Source organism: Fistularia commersonii, chromosome 30, assembly GCF_037954325.1.
Source record: "Fistularia commersonii isolate RoL2024-O1a breed Wild chromosome 30, RoL_Fcom_v1.0, whole genome shotgun sequence".
NCBI classification, from domain to species: domain Eukaryota; kingdom Metazoa; phylum Chordata; class Actinopteri; order Syngnathiformes; family Fistulariidae; genus Fistularia; species Fistularia commersonii.
This window is the reverse complement of record NC_141313.1, coordinates 6,269,934-6,288,648: the sequence shown is the minus strand read 5'-3', so window position 1 is coordinate 6,288,648 and position 18,715 is coordinate 6,269,934. Positions and strand designations below refer to the sequence as shown.

General features: G+C 37.8%; 3 protein-coding genes across 9 annotated transcripts; 1 reads left to right on the top strand and 2 right to left on the bottom strand.

The window, feature by feature from the left end:
• Positions 1-318: 318 nt before the first annotated feature.
• Positions 319-9,433, bottom strand: mapk15 (mitogen-activated protein kinase 15). 6 transcript variants are annotated; one of them, XM_086178266.1, is made up of 15 exons: positions 9,306-9,433; positions 8,839-9,220; positions 6,577-6,675; positions 6,377-6,406; positions 5,430-5,520; positions 4,691-4,821; positions 4,253-4,416; positions 3,902-4,041; positions 3,737-3,794; positions 3,197-3,334; positions 2,575-2,680; positions 2,128-2,449; positions 1,545-1,675; positions 1,256-1,411; positions 319-601 (listed from the first exon to the last, which is right to left on the bottom strand). In XM_086178266.1, the coding sequence occupies exons 2-15, from the start codon at positions 8,926-8,928 to the stop codon at positions 407-409; spliced, it is 1,851 nt and encodes a 616-aa protein (XP_086034392.1). In that variant the 5' UTR covers positions 8,929-9,220; positions 9,306-9,433; the 3' UTR covers positions 319-406. The 6 variants fall into 6 exon arrangements, with proteins under 6 accessions (XP_086034392.1, XP_086034393.1, XP_086034395.1 ...); XM_086178267.1 differs by having other exon boundaries at positions 8,839-9,180; positions 9,296-9,425; XM_086178269.1 differs by having other exon boundaries at positions 8,839-9,180; positions 9,306-9,412.
• A 1,346-nt stretch (positions 9,434-10,779) lies between these two features.
• On the bottom strand, positions 10,780-18,456 carry vps28 (VPS28 subunit of ESCRT-I). Of its 2 annotated transcripts, XM_086178052.1 has the most exons (11): positions 18,280-18,456; positions 15,945-16,045; positions 14,515-14,578; positions 14,392-14,420; positions 14,185-14,222; positions 13,998-14,087; positions 13,379-13,484; positions 13,190-13,291; positions 12,800-12,853; positions 12,629-12,720; positions 10,780-11,795 (listed from the first exon to the last, which is right to left on the bottom strand). In XM_086178052.1, the coding sequence occupies exons 3-11, from the start codon at positions 14,552-14,554 to the stop codon at positions 11,675-11,677; spliced, it is 672 nt and encodes a 223-aa protein (XP_086034178.1). In that variant the 5' UTR covers positions 14,555-14,578; positions 15,945-16,045; positions 18,280-18,456; the 3' UTR covers positions 10,780-11,674. The 2 variants fall into 2 exon arrangements, with proteins under 2 accessions (XP_086034178.1, XP_086034179.1); XM_086178053.1 differs by lacking the exon at positions 18,280-18,456 and having other exon boundaries at positions 15,945-16,056.
• aunip (aurora kinase A and ninein interacting protein) lies at positions 16,208-18,285 on the top strand. The gene is made up of 4 exons (XM_086178051.1): positions 16,208-16,278; positions 16,724-16,821; positions 16,919-17,078; positions 17,232-18,285. The coding sequence occupies exons 2-4, from the start codon at positions 16,732-16,734 to the stop codon at positions 18,137-18,139; spliced, it is 1,158 nt and encodes a 385-aa protein (XP_086034177.1). The 5' UTR covers positions 16,208-16,278; positions 16,724-16,731; the 3' UTR covers positions 18,140-18,285.
• Positions 18,457-18,715: the final 259 nt, after the last annotated feature.

Here is an 18,715-nt window from a genome sequence, read left to right as displayed (position 1 = left end):
TTTTTTCAGTGAACTTTTTCTGTATGTCTTCTGTGAAGTTGGATTTCCTTGTGAAATCATAGCTTCCATTTTGTATCATGACTGTTTTATCATCTGTTTGTTATATCACTGCACAATGTGACATCAGACACCAGAGCTTTTCTTTCAGTGTGCACCTACCAGCCCCTGCAAATATTCACACGGACGGGCATTTCTTGATTTATAGTAATATCTGATATTGAATCACATTGAATATTACAAACATATTTACAGTGTATGGGGAAAAAAACATTTTCCTTGGATAAATTCTATACAGAAAATATATCAGAACAGCGGGGTAGTTTTGTTTTATTTATTACAGCCCGCTATTCTGGCGGGAAACATTCTTGACATCCCAGCCTCAATGTCACAGGGGACACAATAGAAATTACTTGTTGGTTGGATGTCTCCGAAGCAGATTCTCCAGTTCAGTCTTGTTGATGGTACCATAGGCCTGAGAGTAGCTGCCTAATTTAGCACGGGGGTCACCAGCAGCTGCCACATTACAGTTTGTCTGAAATACTTTCTTGCTGAAGCGGGGCTGGGGCCGAGCCTCACGAACCTGTGCGACGGAACGCTGGTTCTGTATGGGAAGAAAAAGGAAGCGTTAATTTGAAAAATAACCACAAGTTAATTATTTTTTACACATACCACACTTCGTGTAGGAGCACAAAGTTCTCAAAAAATATCATCACCCAAACAATCACAAATAAGAAATAAACAGAAAACAGAAAAAAAATAGACAGAAAGAACACAAGCAGCACAAAATGTAAGAGCAAAGCACTAATTGTTTAATGAAAGTTGTCAATGTGCGGGGCTTGACCTGGACCTTTACTGTCGAGGGTAAGCAAAAGATTTCACAAGTTCAATCACAAATGTTTGTGAGTAAAAATTTGCTGATCTGTGGTTCATCCAAAACTTATGCCCCTTACATGAATGTCTTTGCTGCATTCAGTTATTATCCTGCTTTCACAGGTTTACTTGAGGTTGTTTGCCTGTGATTGTTTGACACCATGCACAGCTACATAATCTGGCCAAATGAAAGAGTTTTTGTTGTAGTCAAGCCATCTGCAATTAGAAAAACACATTTTCATTCAAGCCCAGTTGCCACGCCATGAAGATTGATAAGAAGTCACCATGACCTGGATGACTGAGAACCTCAACAGTCATATTTTCATGTATTGTCTGCTTAACAGAATCCTCATGTATACAGAGATCTGAGGTACAGCAGACTTACCAGGCAAGCAGATGTGACACTCAGTCCTGATGTCAGAGTTGGTGGCTCACTCTTGCGGACAAATGGATTGTTCTGAGTTTGGGTTAGCGTCAAGGAAAAGGAGTGGTTATGAGCGACTGGGGCTGAACGGCCACGCTGGAGAATCTGGTCCATGGTCTAGTGAAGGAAGCAAAAGATCACTGAGGTGACCCATAGAATGCGTAAAAGAGAAAAGATTAAAAAAAAAAAAAAGAATGAGAGCAACAGCAAAATCCAGGGAAGCATCAGGGAATTGCACTCTCATGCTCACCGCATCAGCTTTGTCTGCTGGTGGTGATGTCATCACATTTCCACTGTTCTGATCCAGTTCCCCACTGGCTGCAGTTGAGTGGTGCTGATGAGAGCGATGAGGAGCAGCTGGTGAGCGCCAGACAAAACCATCTGAATGAGCAAAAGCAAAGTTTGTTGTTGTCTGGTTCCTGATGAAATTAGTGAGACTGCAATGACTGTACATATCTTAATAAAGCAAAGTCTGTGAAACATTTATGAGCATGTGTGTAAGTTAAGGATACTCGCTGATTCTTTTAGAGAAAAAGTCTATGTATTCAGATGCATGCTGTGCCTTATGCCTGCAGTGTAGGATCCAAGCAAAATATACCCTAATATTTATATCAAAATATATATTAAAAGATATTCAGGAAATACCAGTGATTGTTGAGATGAGAATGAGAGATGAGAACAACTTTATTTATCCCGAATTGTTGATCACTGGTATTAAAAGCATTTAGCATTTAAATGAGCTTCAGCCTGGCCACATATTATAAGATGAAGGCTTTAATACTTGGCTTTCACTGATCTAACTGTGCAGTGTCAGTGACTGAAATAAAACTTACTGGGGGCGTGGGTGATTGGATTATATGTGAGTCTTCCAAGGCCATAATTCACCGATTCGCTGGTTTTCTCCACAGCAGGAGATGAGGCTTTCACAGGCTCTTGTTTGCTGATTCCTGTATATGAAGGCAGTTGCTGTGTCTCATCAATTTTTTCATGTTGTGTCCTTGCTTCCTGGTCACCATTCTGATCACAATCTACTGATGTTCGAGTCTTCTCTGTTTTTTCCTTCCCCTTGTGTTGATCTGTGCCACAGACACTGCTTGGATCCTTTGGATGGATCAGTCTAAGCATCCCCCAATTAGTTCTCCTCTCCAGGATCATCTGCAATTCAAACAGTCTTAATGAACATGATTACACAAGAGAACTTATTTATTGTAATGCACTTATATAATAACATTTGTAGAAATGTAATGAAATGATGTCAAGGTTTATAATTAATTTTCTACCTTGTAAAGCTTGTTGCGGTACTGAACTGCAGATAATGGCACCTCATCATCAACTGGAAGCACCACATCAGAGTGCAGAGCTGGTTCCTTAGCTGGATTGTGGAATCTCCAGGGACAGGGAGACAAATATAAATTCAATAAATGAATGGTAACATTGTCGTAATAAGACATTGTATAATGATAACCAGACATTGTTCAAACATCAATAATTTATAGTCATAGCCCCTCTCAGGTTTGCCTCTTTGTTCTATGGTACATAGAACCTCAATACTACTAAACGATACCTGTAATTTGTTTTTTCAAAAAGTTCACAATTATCCAACCCAAAGCTCATCTAGTTGTCTAAATTATCTTTTTCAGTACTGTTCTAGATAACATTTTCCTTTGGAATAACATACTTTTTTTTAATATTATTGTATTATTTTCTTCCTATCTTCAGTTTAATTATGTCAGGTTTTTTCACTTTCATTACAAACATGTGCGAAAATAAGTGGAAATAAATATTTCTCAAATCAAGACTATTAGGGGGCACTGGATTAGTATAACAGAGAAAACAAGAAATATACAGTATAATTAGCTGATGCAATAATAGATAGGATCAAGAATACAGGCCTGTTTGTACCTGGATACATATTGATGCTTGAGCGCTTGCTCAGCAGTCAGCCTCTTGTCTGGATTGAAAACTAGCAAACCCTTCAGCAGGTCTAACGCATCAGGCGGCACAGACGCCTGGAGGAGATCCTCCAAAGGTACCTGTGGCCTAAAGGATTGCAAAGATAGCAGTGGTAAATAAGCATACATTTGTACACTACAATACACATACTACATCAAGTGGCATTGGCTATTCTAATTTGTTCACTTCTGCTTGATACTGCTAGCAAAGCAATAACAAAGCTTCTCTCTGGGTGGTATTGAGCACCACCTGCTCCTTCTTATGTGGGGCCCAGATCTGGGAGAAGAATGTATTTATTGTCACTTAGTCAGCCAAGTACCAAAGGCTATCGAAAGACAAAATGTGGCCTTAAGTCAACTAATTATTTTGGAAGGTTGACTGAATTAAAAGCACTTCATTGTACACATAAACTGAGACATTATTCTTTGCATATCCTGTGTAAAGTAGAACTTTCATATGAAAATAATACAGATGAAAATTTGATCTTACTTCAGCAACATTCTTTGAATGACAGAGGATCCATACTCAGATTTGATGGCAAGAATGTCTGAAAATAAAATTATTTTCAGTTAAATAATAGCAGTTAGTTACACTGTTCACTATAAGTAAAGAATGAGCTGTCTGAAAAAATTGATTCTGATGGTTGCTACTTACCATCAGGGCTGGGGTGCGGTATGGCACTCATGATCTTCTCTATTTGATTGATGGTAGATGTTCCAGGAAAAAGCGCTTTCCCAAGCAGCATCTCTCCAAGGATGCATCCAAGGCTCCACATATCCACTCCCTTGGTATATCTTTGGAGAAGTTACACTTTTTTAAAGGTCATTACACTCATAAATGCCTATAACTGTGCTGTTCCCTATTCATGAACTCTGTCTTTGTATAAGCTAGATTTATTCCAGCAGCTCTAAAGAACAAAGATACTGACAACAGATGTTCATCCCCACTGTGGGATGATTAAAGGCACATTCTCTTCTATTCTCTTCTATTCATTCCAGAGGATACCTTGTAGAGCCCAGCAAGATCTCAGGAGCTCGATACCACCTCGTTGCAACATATTCTGTCAGTGCAGGATTCCCAGTGTCCTCTTGGATCTGGCTGAGTGATCTGGCCAGGCCAAAATCACACAGCTTGACGAAACAATCAGTATCCAGGAGCACGTTTGATGGCTGGTAAAAGCAAAAATATTATTAGTAACAAGGGACAATTTAATTAATCAAATCAAGCAGCTATTATCGCCACACTGATCAAAGTATGACGACACACCATTTTGCAGTACAACAAATGAAAATGGTTGTTTTAGGATTAATGTATATATTCTGAGCACACTGTTTTACATTTACAGAAATTTCTTAATTTTTGTACAGTCAGATTTAAAACACATTTGGACAAGAAAATTGTTATAATACATCTATAATATAACCATTAGTTTCCCAAGTGTACCTTTAGATCCCTGTGAATGACGTTTCCTGAATGCAGGTATTTGATGGCTTTAAAGAGCTGGTACATCACGTAACGTTTATGTATGTCCTTCAGTAAGGTTCCTTTCTTTATCACAGCATGCAGGTCAGTATCTGATACACAATAAAAATTAGGAAAATAATTGAGATATTACTAAAGGAATAGTGGAACATAAACAAAAAAGACTTGGAAAATTGCCCCAAAGTTAAATAAAAAAATAAAAACACTCTGATAACCTGTTTTTAATAGCAGAAAAATCATAATCTTTAAAATTTGACATGTATGACACTATCTTTTTTTAATTTATTTGCTTTTAATCCCCAAACAAAAGAGCATATTACGAGATGTCTTTCCCCTCTCCAAAACGACTAACTGCTGGTCTGGATAGATCCAACTATCAATGATTGTCGTGTCCATGCATCAATTTGAGGCAATTTGAGATTTGGACCTGGCAGTGTTTCTGAACTAACACGTCACTGCCAAAGTGTGGGGGTCTCTGCTGTGAGGCTAGAACATTATTGTGGATTTTCCTACAGGGATGATGTGGCCAATTTGTGGACTCGGAACACAGCCAAGGAGAACAGAGGCTCTTCTATTTACACCTTAGCTTCTCACTGCCGTGCCTACACGCACTGTAATGTAAAAATGAAGAATGATTACAGCTTTTTTACCTCTGCATAGTAAATGCTGAGCTGACCAGACAAAGGCCTCCATAACTTACCCATATATTCAAAGATGAGATATATGTCTTTGTCACTTTGCGCTCGTATGACATTTAAAAGTTTGACATTGTTGGGGTGATCTCCAAATGCCTACACACGAAACAAACAGCTGTTCAGAAAAGCCACACACATGCACAAAAAAATGCCTTTGGCAATTTGAGATAAGCAGAAAAAAACTGGCAGGTAGTGTTTCAAGGTTGACACAGCAAGGAGAGCTGTGGTTCTGGTTACATAATGGTAACAGTAAACCACATGACTGTAACACTGGCATTTAGTGGTGGGTGACATCAGCTGATGAGGGGCAGTTAAATAGCTGAAGACTAAAATATGTGGGTCAGTACAAGTGTGAAACGGAAACAAAACGAGAACAGTGACTCACATAAAAAAGCGCTGTTGCCGTCACTGCTTATTGGCTTTCACACAACAAGTAATATATAACAACCCTCAAAATAAATCATTTCATATAGTACAAATATGATAACCTATTTACTCATGGCCAGCTTCAATATTTTTATTTTACATTTTTTTATTTTACAAAGAATTTAAAGAGTGTAAATTGGAGGGGGAGTGACCAACTTTGTGATAAGTGAAGTATTATCATTTTTAATAATAAAAAGCAGATGACACATCACACTTAGAAAATGTAACACTAAAATAGCCCAGTTACTATGATTCCTACCATCAAATATGAGGAAACAGTCATTGAAACTGAAATGGAAGTGAAACCAGAAAGTATGCAACACAAATAGTATTCCTTGACTGGTGGTTCCCTCAATTTTCAAATACAACAAACTCTGAATGTAATGAACACTTTAATAATGTGTCCTTTACAGGTTGCATGTGTATAATGTTTTGAAGGAACTGGTTGTTTGAATAATCAAACATGGGATGTGATGGCAGCACTTGGGTATTCTTAATGTTCACAAGAGAATTGAATTATTTTTACCTGGAGGAACATGACTTCTCTGAAAGTCCGCTGTGAAAAGAAAAGTACAACACTCAGGGGATAAATTTCACAAAACAAGCTACAGAAATTAACTCTATAAACTAAAGCTTCATGTCCCCTAAAATCATCAGCCAAAACATTTTTTGGTATTTGAATCTTTCACTGCTCTTCTGTAGTTGATTTGAAATGGTACCACACACCTGAGCATCTGTTCTGTTTCTGAAGGCATCAAAAATCTTCTTCACAGCCACAACCTCGCCTGTTTGTCTGTCAACTGCCTTCCATACAATTCCATATGCCTGAGAGGGAAACAAAATGATCATTGATAGTGCTGACGTAACAGAGGCACTATCTCACTTTTGCAAGGGTGACCTGGCCAAGAGTTCAGCAGCACATTTCCAAAGAACATTTCGTCTCAACATAATTAAGTGTAGTTTCTAAGAAAAAAAGTAACACAAAAATGAGGCAATACTTACTTTTCTGAAATTTGAGATATAACTAAAAGATTGTTTCAGGGCATTGATAAATGTCTAGTAATGTTATAGACCAATACATTCTCTGGTTCCAGAAGACAGTAGTATTTGGACCACAGCTGAATCACATATGCAACCAGTTGCCACCCAGAAGCATATAGATAATGTGCCTTTTTAAAAACCCACAATTACAGTTTGGCAAATTAATTGCACTTCTCATATGCCTGCAAAGAACTGCTGAGGTCATGACCTTTGGGTCCGTCCTCAGTAGCATCAGCCCAAAAGACTGGGAAGGAAGAGTCACTGCAGCAGGCAGAGCAAATGATGCAGGTGATGCAGGGCATCACTGGCTGATACTCATGTAGCTGTAATGACTGTAAGTGCTCTCAATCTGTCCTAAAATCATTTTCCAGGACAACTTAAAGGTACAATGTAGCTTACCAACACTATTCCATCTGATTAAATGTTAAAAGGTTTTTTTTTTAATCAAGGAATCAGTTACATAAACCATAATAAAGAGAAAATAGAATTATATAGTATAGTACGATATCTCATTATCTATTTGTGACAAACTTCTATTTTGAAAGATAAGTTGTCATCTTATTAAAATGAACACACTCACTAGCATTACATCACAATTAAAAACACAGTTTGATGAACGTGACAAACATAATTGCTTTACGCCAGCCCTAAAATGTCTTCAAGGGAAGAAATTCAAGTCCAGTTACCACGAAAAGATTTTGATGAGAATTAACCATGACCTGGATAACTGATAACCTTCACTGACCCGTTACAAACGTAAAAACTATGTTCATTAGTCGGCAGTTAATCCAGTTATGTCTAACACACAAGGTTTCTTAGATTTGGACTTCTGGCCACTCCAGAAGTAAATTCATATTACTGTCACCAGTGTCTGACTACTTCAAGAATTCTTGAACTTTATAACTTGACCTTTTGAGTATTAATATGATAAACCTGTGCTCTACCAGATGGCAACATTTGGAGAGCTCTGACAAGAATATTCAAATACATTTCAAGGACAACTTCAGGTGTACTGTGCATTTGAAACTTTTTCCAGGACCATGTTTGTGAAAGTTCTCTGTCATCCAGGTCAAGGTCAGTCGTCAAATCTGATAGTGTCGACTGGACTTTGTTTTTACCCCTGAAATGTTTCACCTCTCATCCGAGAGGCTTATTTAGTTCTACCTGACAGTTGGGAGTTTTGGATATATACAGTAACTGCTGGTGTTGGGGTTGTCCATTGGTTTAAGTTGAAAGAGTTTCATATATACGACCGCTTTTTAGGACAAGAGAGCAAGTTTTTTTTAGTTTCTCAGGATGCATGAGAACTATTGAACCATTAATAGCAGCAGTTTAAGTACTTTTGAGTTTGTTCCTCAGAAGCGTATGCATAGTGAAACCTTCTGTGTCACCAGTCAGCTGTAAACAGGTTGAACAGCTGTGTATTGTGAGCTCTTGCCGCCTACAGGTATAACCACTAAACAAACAGGACATATGCACGTGGCAGTAGGGGCAGCTGGCCACTAATAGCAAACAACCAATTTGTGAATCTCTGTTCAGAGTCAATGGGAAGAAACCAAGCTGCTATTTTTTTTTCCATTCCTTGGTAACTGCACCAGTGAAGGGAAAAACAAGTCTCCACGGCTGCTGTGTCCTCACACATCAGCTGACCTGCAGGGGAAAAAGACTTTGTTCTGCCAAAGTATATAAAGCCCTGGCTTACAACAAGACTTAAAGTCTAGAGAATTTCAAGAATTGATCTTATGTCTGAAGTTCAATAGGAACAAAACATAGATGTTCTAAAGTGATGTAAAACTAGAGAAGATGGATGCAAGAAGTAAGAGACTGTACTGACTTAAAACCAGAAAATACTACATTTGTCAAAGTTGCACTCAGCATTTTTGAGAGAAAATCCATTCCCTCACTTATCAAACCACTCAAAATTAGATTGGAAAAAAAGGCACTCACCCCTTTTCCAAGTCGTTTCTTTATTTCATATTTCAAGGTGATATGTTCCTCTAACTCGGACACCTTTGTTGTCTCATATATGTTGCTCATTTTGACGAGTTTCTTCGTCCGTTCATGCAACTTGGAACCACATTCTTCGGCTGTTTGGCCCCCTGCCTGTGAGTGTTCCGCGTGCGGGTAAAGACGTTTACCGGGTGGAAGTTTCGAGTGATGCTCGCGTAAATTCAGTGTTTTACAATATAGGTTACGGGTAAGGAAAAAAAATGACTTAAGTGTCTGTGTTGGTCGCTCGTAGTCCAGTTGCCTCTGACGTTCTCTAAGCGTCGTCGTTCCAATCAGGGTCTGCTGGGAAACAGGTTCGTTCTGTACCTTTGTAAAACGCCTGTGAAATACGGTTAACCGAAGCTGTCGATAATTGGGAAATATTCAATGCTCCGTGTGTATACTCCCACCTCACCTCACCTCACCTCACCCCACCTAACCGCTACTGCTGCTGTTCTTGACCGTGGGGACGGGAGTTTTGTCGTTATTCGTTGTCCTGGAGACGAACTCACGGCTCACCGGTTATTAAAGGGGCCGCGCCGAGTGGACCCACTTCCGCATTAGCTGTTGTCATGGTGATGAGCTTGGTCGTCGTTTAGGCAAGCCTGCACAGGAGGATGTAATGATGAGGAAATACCGAAACTTATTTTTTTTAATATATTAGGAAATATTTGCTTTGAATACGTACATCTGGGATTATGATCTGAGACAGAATATACGTTGCTGTACAACTTTTACACACTATTTTTCATTAATGCCATAAATTGTTCGTGTTTTTTTAAATCGCTCAATAAATCTACCTACGATAGTTAGGACAAAAAAAAGAATCAAAAATTTCATATAACACTTTGTGAGTGGAGTTCTGCAAAAACAGGTAGTGAGTTGGAGACCGCAGACACCCCGCTGTAGTTGAGATGAGAAGACCTTGTGATCACATCTCTACTTCACATGTAACTTAATTTTGTTTATTTAATAACTGTAAATATGTGAGGTTAAGTTTTCATTTCAAAAGAAAACAAATATCACCTTATTGATGTTTTCTTTTTAATTTAGCTTTATTTGGTGTTATTTTTGTTAAATGTCTTTGACATTCTACTCATATTTTGGGAACACAGAAGAACCTTTTTCATCATATGGCTGAAAGTATATTTTTTGTCACTATTCTAATGTTAAAATATCCCACTGTTAACAACAACTCTTTCTGACAATTTTCAGCTGTTTTGTGGTGTTACAAATCCATCCATTTGCTTATCCTACTCAGGGTTGTGGGGGATGCTGGAGCCTATGGCAGCTGAAAGCTCCAGCATCTGACTGATCGCCAGTCAACTGCAGGGCCATATAAACAGACAAACAACCATTCTCTCTCTCATTCGCACGTGTTCCCAAGTTTTTCCAATTAACCTGCTGCATGTTTTTGGACTGTGGGAGGAGAGAACCCAGAGAAAACCCACACAGACAAGGGGAGAACATGCAAACTATACACAGAAAGGTCCCCTGCTGGAATCAAACCAGGGTCCTTTGAGGCCAAAGCCCTAACCACTGTTCCACTGTACTGCCCATTGTTACAGGTAATGTCCGTAATTTTGTTAATGCTTTATGTATATACTTTTTCCCTATTTGCACAATTCGACCAACATGTTGTTGCTGGTTATGACAAAAAAAACACCTTAAAGATGAATTTCAAAATTCTATGTATAACAAGCATCATGAAAAAATGTTTTGCTGTATTTTACAAGTACTGACCAGCACAGAATCCATTTCGATCACCAGAAACAAAGTCAACCAAAGTGACAAACTCCCACAGTTATTTACATTCCTCTGTGAAATTTTGAACAGATGAAAACACGTGAAATCCAAAGACAAATACGAAAACCTAATTGATAAAACACAGCCATTTAATATATTTTTCTCAGCTTTATTTCTAGAAAGAAGTTAGGTGCTTTTCATTTAGAAACACAACTTATTTACAATGATCTTTATATATTTCAATAAATATGTTCTCCCTAAGGGTGTTTGAGGGTCGAAACATATCTCGCAAGCAAAATGTGTATGCATCACCCCCTCTATTTGGCCCACTTAGTATGGTAAGAACCCTTGTTCTTAAAGATACAATGAATTAAACGTAATAGCAGAAGACAAGACACATAAATATTACTTCTCACCATTATTTCAATATAATCACCAAAGTCTGAGTATTCAAATAATTGGCATTCTGTTATTTATTCATATATTGTGGTTTATTATAGTCCTACCAGAAAACACTAGTGTTGACTTCTACAATCACAAACTTACAAAAAGAAAAAAAAGGCAACAAAACAACAAAAAAGAAAAATCTGATTTCAATGGGTAGGAGGTGGACACAGTGAGGGCACTAAGAGAAAAATATTACAATTTCCTTTAGCTCAAACTTGCAGACTTCAGCTCTTGTGCTAACTCTCTCCAGAATAACCGTACTATTTGCTTCTGTTGATACTCTGAAATTGAAGAGTATTAAGACTATAATGGACATTACAGTCAAAAACTAGAGGTAAATGTACAATCAAGTGCAAGAAAAACAGCTACCACAACACTGATTCAGAAATCTTGTCCAAAAAAAGGCCAGTTGGGTGTGGTGGAGCCACAGACAAACAGGTCTGATAAGGGTGTGGCGCAAATATTTGTAGAGATGTCACATTTGACCAAAAACCTACCCAGCCATACTGTATATTTCACTGCTGACAAATTGGCAGCAGAAGAAAGTGTATGCCTTCTTTGTTAACTTAATAAGAGTGAGAATCTGGATCTGTGACGGTGTTTAGGATGAATGGAGGAAGCGGTTAAAGGCGTTGTATGCAGATTCCAGGTCGAAAAGCATCTGGCGCACCTGATTATCATCCAACTCATCAGAGGCAGACATGCTGCTGAGAGTGGTCAACCTGATGGAGGGTCACAGAAAATGACATTAACACAAGAAATTCATCCCTTTGGAAAGCCAGTGTTTCAAGTTATGGAGCTGATTCCTGGTATTTTTATATTTGCATTAATACAGAAATATGATCAAATATTAGTCCAGACACTGATTCACCCTTAGGTATAATCTAAATTTCAAGGTAGGGAGTTCCTTGACACGAAATATTAGTACTGGTAATGATCAAAAGTATGTAAAATATCACTTGCTTATCTTTGAATTTGTTCAAGAAGTGCCTGCCTTCCCCCTGCTATTTTTAAATTCTTTTCCACCCATAATGGTCAGGATTTCTTCAGAGAATTCTAAATTTGTTTGTGATTTATATGTTTTTTTTTCTGATTGATCGTGTTTAAATTGAGTCTTTGCTCCTATGCTATGGAACTAAACCGTGTCGTGTGACAAAAATAACAGCAAGCCCAATAGTTAATTCACTCTTAAACAATGTAAAGCATGTCTTATATTAATTTGTTCTGTCCCGAAATTGCAATTCCTATAGGAAAATTTATCAATGACAAATCGGGTGTTCAATTGGCCTTCAGATCCAATATAATCTGTATCATGGTTGTACCCTGTGTAAAAAAATAAAAAAAATTCAACTAGGGATATGTGCAGTAAAATGAAAGTCACAATTTATCCTTATTGAGATACAATTCTACAAAAAGATAAAGCTCAAAATTATATGCCAGATTTTCAGGGAACAGAACTGGCTGTGTGTCTGTGCTTGAAATGAACACATCTTTAAAAAACAACCTGCCCTGAACTGGCAGAAGGCCTAACATTGTTAACAAAGACATTACTAACCAGAGGCTGACTTTGTCCTTTGCCTCCGAGTCTGGAGGCATGTTACTCATTCTGTTCATGGTTTCCATCAACTCTCTCAGGTCTGGTTGAATCTGACAAACAAGGAAAACATCTGGTCAAGCCACTGCTGTCGCCTGTTTTCTAGCTGAGGATTTCAAGTTTTAAAATTACCTCATCCATGGCTCTGATCTCAAGTCTCAGCTTGTCCATCACAGTGATAAACAGCTAAACATTGGCGAGAGACACAAACAATATGACTGAGATCAAATAGGTACCTATCTTTCAATGACAAGACAAAATAGTAGGGTATTACAATAACAATATAAAATGGCATGCTTGCCTTTTTATTAATTTCATCTAAATGATTCTGAGTTCAAATTGACAGATTTCACCATGATTAAAAAGCAGTCAAATTTTGTGAAACTACTTCAGGCACTTTAGGCTCGAGCTGAACCCACTACATAATCTCACCAAAAACAAAACAAAATTCTATTATGAGCACAAACAGGGCTCTTGTTTGAATTGACTGAAGTGTGATATAGTAAACAATGGAACACATACAGAGACTATATCTGCAATACAGCGGTTTAGGTTGCCCTTGTCATCCTTGATTGTGATTGGTCGATCCTCTTTAATTCTTTCCATGGCTAGTGGGCAGTCAAGCTATAACACAAGATGACAGAACAAGAACAAGATCTTTCATATTGCTCAGGAATAAAAATAACTTTTTTTGACGAAAGCACCACTCACTCTGTACTTTCTGCAGAAATCATCAATGGAGCCAACATCAGAGCCCTGCACCTGTTTGAATGCTGCCTTATACTGAACCAGCAGGCGGGAACATGAGGCGGTGTACCTGAACACAACCCCCCACATTACTGAAAGCAAGCAATGGAACTCACAGGTTGGACATGGCAATATGGGTAAAAAATTAATATCATGATACTAATCTACTTATTTGATAGTGCTATACAGAACATTGATACTTTTCAGTGTAATGTGTTGGTTGATTGGACAAATCAACACTGATTTAATTATTGCGTATATAACTTCATTAACTACGTTTTCTTTCTCCCTGATAAATTCATAGTCATTTAATGTCTTGGAGATTTTCAGCTGATCTATTGCAGAGTTTCAATTCATATTTTATTAACGATTTTTAGGTGAGGATATGCAGATTGTTTCTGGTGACAAACAGCCAATGGATAAATGGTATTCTAATATTAAAGGTAATTAACTATATGATGCTTTAAGTTTAACAGCAGACTTATCATGTGCCCAAATTTTCAATGCAGTACAAATATTTATATGGATATGCATGTGGCATTCTATAAAACATATAAGACAAGTAGCAGAAAGGTCAACTTACTCATTTGGTGTGACGCAGTCCTTAATGTAAGCTTTCTCCAGAGCCTGCAGGGTCTTGACAACAGCAAACAGCTCGGCCATGTTGTCATACCTTTGAGTTTTAATAACAAGAAGTTACACTGTTTGCCACATTAGTCGCTGGGTTGCTCTGTCTTTGTATTGGATAAAACACCAAATTTAGCACTCACTTTTCTCGTTCTCTTGCATTTTTGTATAATTTCACCTCCTAAAAAGACATCATTTGAGCTTATATAATTTCTGTGTCAAGCACATACACCTCAAATATTTCTAACATGACCTCACATCTTTGACAAGTACCTAACAGCTATGAAAGATACAGGACCTTATAGGTAAATATTAGATAATTCCAGAATAAGATAATAGATTTTTTTTACCTCATACAACTCAGGCTTATTGACTGGAGCTGTTGGAAAAAATAAGAGGTGTTACACATAAAATGTCCAGACATCTACTGAGTTTTTACAGAGGTTAGCATGTCATTTATATGGTCATTTTACCTGCTCCCACACCTCCTGTTACTGGTATACCATGGAACATGATGTTGGTGTATCAAAGCTTGATCTGAAAAAAAGATCAAAAACATACCGGTTATGATTGCTATTCAAACCAAGTTGTCCTTAGCCAGATGCAGATTTTGGAAAAAAAAAGACACTAAACTGTTTAATTTTGTACCAGGTGTGAAAAATGCGAGAGCTGCTGCTTTGAAACTATGAATTTAACAGGAAGAAAGCAAAGTATTCCAGATTTGCAGAGCCTGAGAGACAGGTTGACCACATAACAGTACAAATATCCAAGATGCCGCTGATTATGAATGTATGAATAATTTGAGGCCATGTAATTCAAAAGCCAGGAAAGAGGGCTGTGCCTCTCATCATTTGGCTCAGCTCTCTCTTAACTGTTATATACAGCAAAGTAATTGTTCATTTTCACTCTAAAACTGAAGCCAGTACCAGGAAAGCACAATTTCCTTTAACATTTAAAGATACAAAGAGTCCACTAAAAAAGGAATCTTACCAAAAAAAATCCTACTAAATATAAAGAAAGAATTAAATGTAGAGCTGTAGTTTCCAAAAACACTATCAAAAGTAGTTATTTAAAAAAGCTTAAGGGAGTTTGTTCGATTTTTTTCAAAGGTTGTGACCTGAGCCAGGTCAGATAAAAAAAGAGACAATCTTTTTAACATTATACCTGAAATTTGGGGATTTAAATCCAGAAGAATTTCCTTAAAAGAAAAAGAAAAAAATCAAGTAGTGTGTACGTGGAGCGATGAGCTACAGATTGTTAAATGTGATTAAATCAATATTTATAGTCACTGACCAAATGTTAGATTCTTGATGAGTTAGACGTTTCTTACAAATGTTTATAGACAACTGATGCCACGAGCAAGTATTAAACGACCAAAACATCCCATTTATATTGATAGGAAGAGAATGATCCACCCCTCTGTCGTATCACAGTTTCCTCTGTCATTCCTGCTGCATTTGATCGACAGTGTGACTTGTCCCCCTTCCTCAACTCTACACTGGGACGTGAGAAGTTCCCCTGTCAGAGCAAACTACTTTCTTCGGTGGATACATACGTTGTACAAACGTACAAACTTTTTCTTGTTCATTTTTAATTGATAGTGACAACGCTACAATATTATGTGGTCTAAATTTTAACCACACAATTCTAATCGATTTCTTCGAAAGAAGACAGGCCATCAGCCTTGAGTGCCTTGTTTTGTTAAACTAGCTAGCCAACATAGGCGAGCTCGGAAGCACTGTCTTTACGAATCCGTATGACTATGAGCTGAAGGTTGAGATTTGTAAAAGAGAAACAAAACTCTGTTTGTGTCCATTTTTGGCTTTCAGCTTAGTTCGTGCTAGCACTTTTGGTAAGCTGAACATTGGTGTTTAAACAACAAACTTAAAGACTGACCACTCACCCGTTTGGCGACACTGCTGTGACGTCGGTGTAAACACACCCTCTCGAAAGGACCAAAAATACGTCAAATGTAACGTATCTGCAGTTCGTAGCTTAATGCGCCTGAGAAAAAAACAAGGAATACACTTCATATTTATTTATGTTAAAAGTACATTCCATTCCAATCCAACGTTTCTCTCTAAATTTAGAGTTGCTGATTTTTTTCTATATCACGACCTTTTTTTAAAAATAATTTCTTACAGGCAGTATTACTAGACAGTAACCATCACCAAGGCGCGAGACTCAAATAACCGAGTTCTCGAGACAACAGGGTGATCTGAACAGAACAAGAAAAGGTAAGGTCCAAAGTGAGTTTTTCCCATATAAAGAGTGTCGAAATGTTATCTTCTGTTTTGAGATAAATTGTAGAGTAGAAATTGATACTTTGAACTGGTCAACCTGAGTTTTAGTTGTTTAACTGCCAACGCTACGCGTGAACAGTGTATGCAACGTGATTGAAGGCAAGTCGTCGAGTGTGACATTAGTTTCTAAACGATATATTAAAAGTGTTTAGCTTACAGTGTTTTTCTTTTGTTTAACCAATAAACTCTTTTACATTTCTTAGCTTTTCATCCCAAGCTTTCGCTGCTTTTAATTTTTTCTAGAAATGTTCGACGTAAGATTCTGACAGTGCCAATGTACGCCTGTCACTGGTATAAATGGCTGTGTAATTAGTAACTACTAATACAAGTTCCTTGTACAAAAAGCTTACTTAATTTGTTTGCCTGCTTGTTTTTTCAGTCTCTATCATGAATGGAAAACGAATTAGAAAGAGCTCTTCTGAAGAGAATGGTGGTGTTTGGCTGGATACACGTCAACTGAAAGAGAAAGCCAAACAGGTGACTGGAACTAAATTTTGAATTCAGACCTGTTGTTGCCCCCCTTTTTTGAAACATAAGTAATATAATTTCTCACACTGTCTTCAAACTCTTTCAGAAAATGCTTCTTCGTCCACCCATATCCAAGTTGCTTAACCCGTTTGCTGAATGTGGGGGATTCAGTTTGGCAGTGGCTCTCAGCTTCACTCAGACTAAAATGGACATGCCAAAAACCAAACAGAGTTCCATATCATCCTTCTTTGTACCTCAACGTAGAAGTAAGTGACTATCATGGCTAAATTGTCCTCTTGTAAATAATTTGGTTTCATTACATTTATTTACAAACAGATTAAGACTAAACAGATTTTGATCTTTATCTTCCTGTCCCTTTTTTAATATTTATATAATGCTTTTCTATTTAATGAAAATAGTTCTCAACAAGATGTCATCTGAAGCTCCTGCTGTTGATACACTAAAACCCACCGTGTCATCCATCTCAGACGAAGTCATGAACGTAGTATCAGCTACTAAACGCAAACGGGAAATGGACATTAAATCAGATCATCATGAAGACAGTGTTGTACATAAGAGGAACGGTGCAATTCTCTGGGATGAAGGAGATCAAATAAGCCATTCACCCGGGAGCATAGCAGAGGAATTAATTCCACCAGAGAGAGAGAGGAAGTTCATAGAAACATCATCCTTTTCAGACGACAGTCAACTTCTTCCACTGGCATGGAGTCAGGACCCGTCCTTTACATGTAGCCAAGATTCTGACATGGAATTTAACCTTTCTAGCCAGAATTGTACTCCAGCAGGATTTTTTCAGATGGATGTCCAAGGGAGAACCTCCATACAGAAATCCTTTGGACAGGTTTATGATGTTCAGATAGATGAAAAGGAAAACAGGTCTTCCCCAGGCAAGAGCCTCCCCCTGTGTCACCTGAGACCTCCTTCAACTCATGAATGCACAGAACCAAAAACTGCTTCACCTCTGAAAAATAATTACACTGAACACCTTTGGAAAAACACTGTTGAAGAGAGCCTCAACTCTCAGCTGAAGTGGCCAAGGCAGAAGAGCTTAAATCTGAAAAAACTTCAGCATAGCAGAGATGAAGACGAAGACAGTCTGACTACACTGTTCACACAGGACTCTGAAGGCTTCAGGGTGATAGCACACCGTGGTCTGCAAGCAAGGAGTCCTCTCAAAGATCATAGTAACATAAACACTAGAACCACTAGAACACCTTTTGCCTTTAAATCTCTGGTTGAGGAGAGTGAAGATGAAGAGGTTCTCTTCACTCAGGACACTCAAGGTAATATGGTAATAAAACACTAGAAAGAGCCTTTTTAACAAAGCGTCTGGAGTCTAGATTATAAATGAGCTCTAAACATATTAGTATTTCTGATGTCACAATGTCTAACCTTATGTGAATAACTGTTTTGGAATACAGTTATATTCTTTAATTGTTGACTTACCTTTTGTAATTTTTTGATGTTAAATTCTTGTTCTTGACTGTACTGATTTAAATAAAAGGTACCACATCATGTTCCCTTTCTTTCATATGTTGTTTGTCTTTAAATGTCTTTAATAAGGTTGTTATTAAACTGTAATTTATTCACTCTTATCCCTCTTGCCTCGTTGGAATCTTCTTCAGGACAAGCTGTTTTCTACGTCTGTCACTTAAAATACAAACAGGCTGCTGCTCCATGCACCTGTTGTGGACTTCATTTCACAATTGTGCAACAGTAATTCACACTTAACTGGGATGATACTGTCCATGTTAGTTTTAGAGTCACAAGAGAACTTTAGTGGCCACAAGCAATTTGACGGTATACCTTTAGAATCACATGAACAAAAATTAGGCATATTGAAGACAACACAGTTACCAAGTGAAAGACTTGGCACTTGAAT

Coding starts and splice junctions, on each gene's coding strand:
- aunip (XM_086178051.1), top strand. CDS start 16,732: ATGAATGGAAAACGAATTAGAAAGAGCTCTTCTGAAGAGAATGGTGGT. Junction 16,822..16,918: donor TGAAAGAGAAAGCCAAACAG/GTGACTGGAACT, acceptor AAACTCTTTCAG/AAAATGCTTCTTCGTCCACC. Junction 17,079..17,231: donor CTTTGTACCTCAACGTAGAA/GTAAGTGACTAT, acceptor TAATGAAAATAG/TTCTCAACAAGATGTCATCT.
- vps28 (XM_086178052.1), bottom strand. CDS start 14,554: ATGTTCCATGGTATACCAGTAACAGGAGGTGTGGGAGCAG. Junction 12,854..13,189: donor GTATTGCAGATATAGTCTCT/GTATGTGTTCCA, acceptor GCCAATGTTTAG/CTGTTTATCACTGTGATGGA. Junction 11,796..12,628: donor AAGGACAAAGTCAGCCTCTG/GTTAGTAATGTC, acceptor ACCCTCCATCAG/GTTGACCACTCTCAGCAGCA.
- mapk15 (XM_086178266.1), bottom strand. CDS start 8,928: ATGAGCAACATATATGAGACAACAAAGGTGTCCGAGTTAGAGGAACAT. Junction 6,676..8,838: donor AGAAACGACTTGGAAAAGGG/GTGAGTGCCTTT, acceptor TTTCCCTCTCAG/GCATATGGAATTGTATGGAA. Junction 4,042..4,252: donor ATCTTGCTGGGCTCTACAAG/GTATCCTCTGGA, acceptor ACTTCTCCAAAG/ATATACCAAGGGAGTGGATA.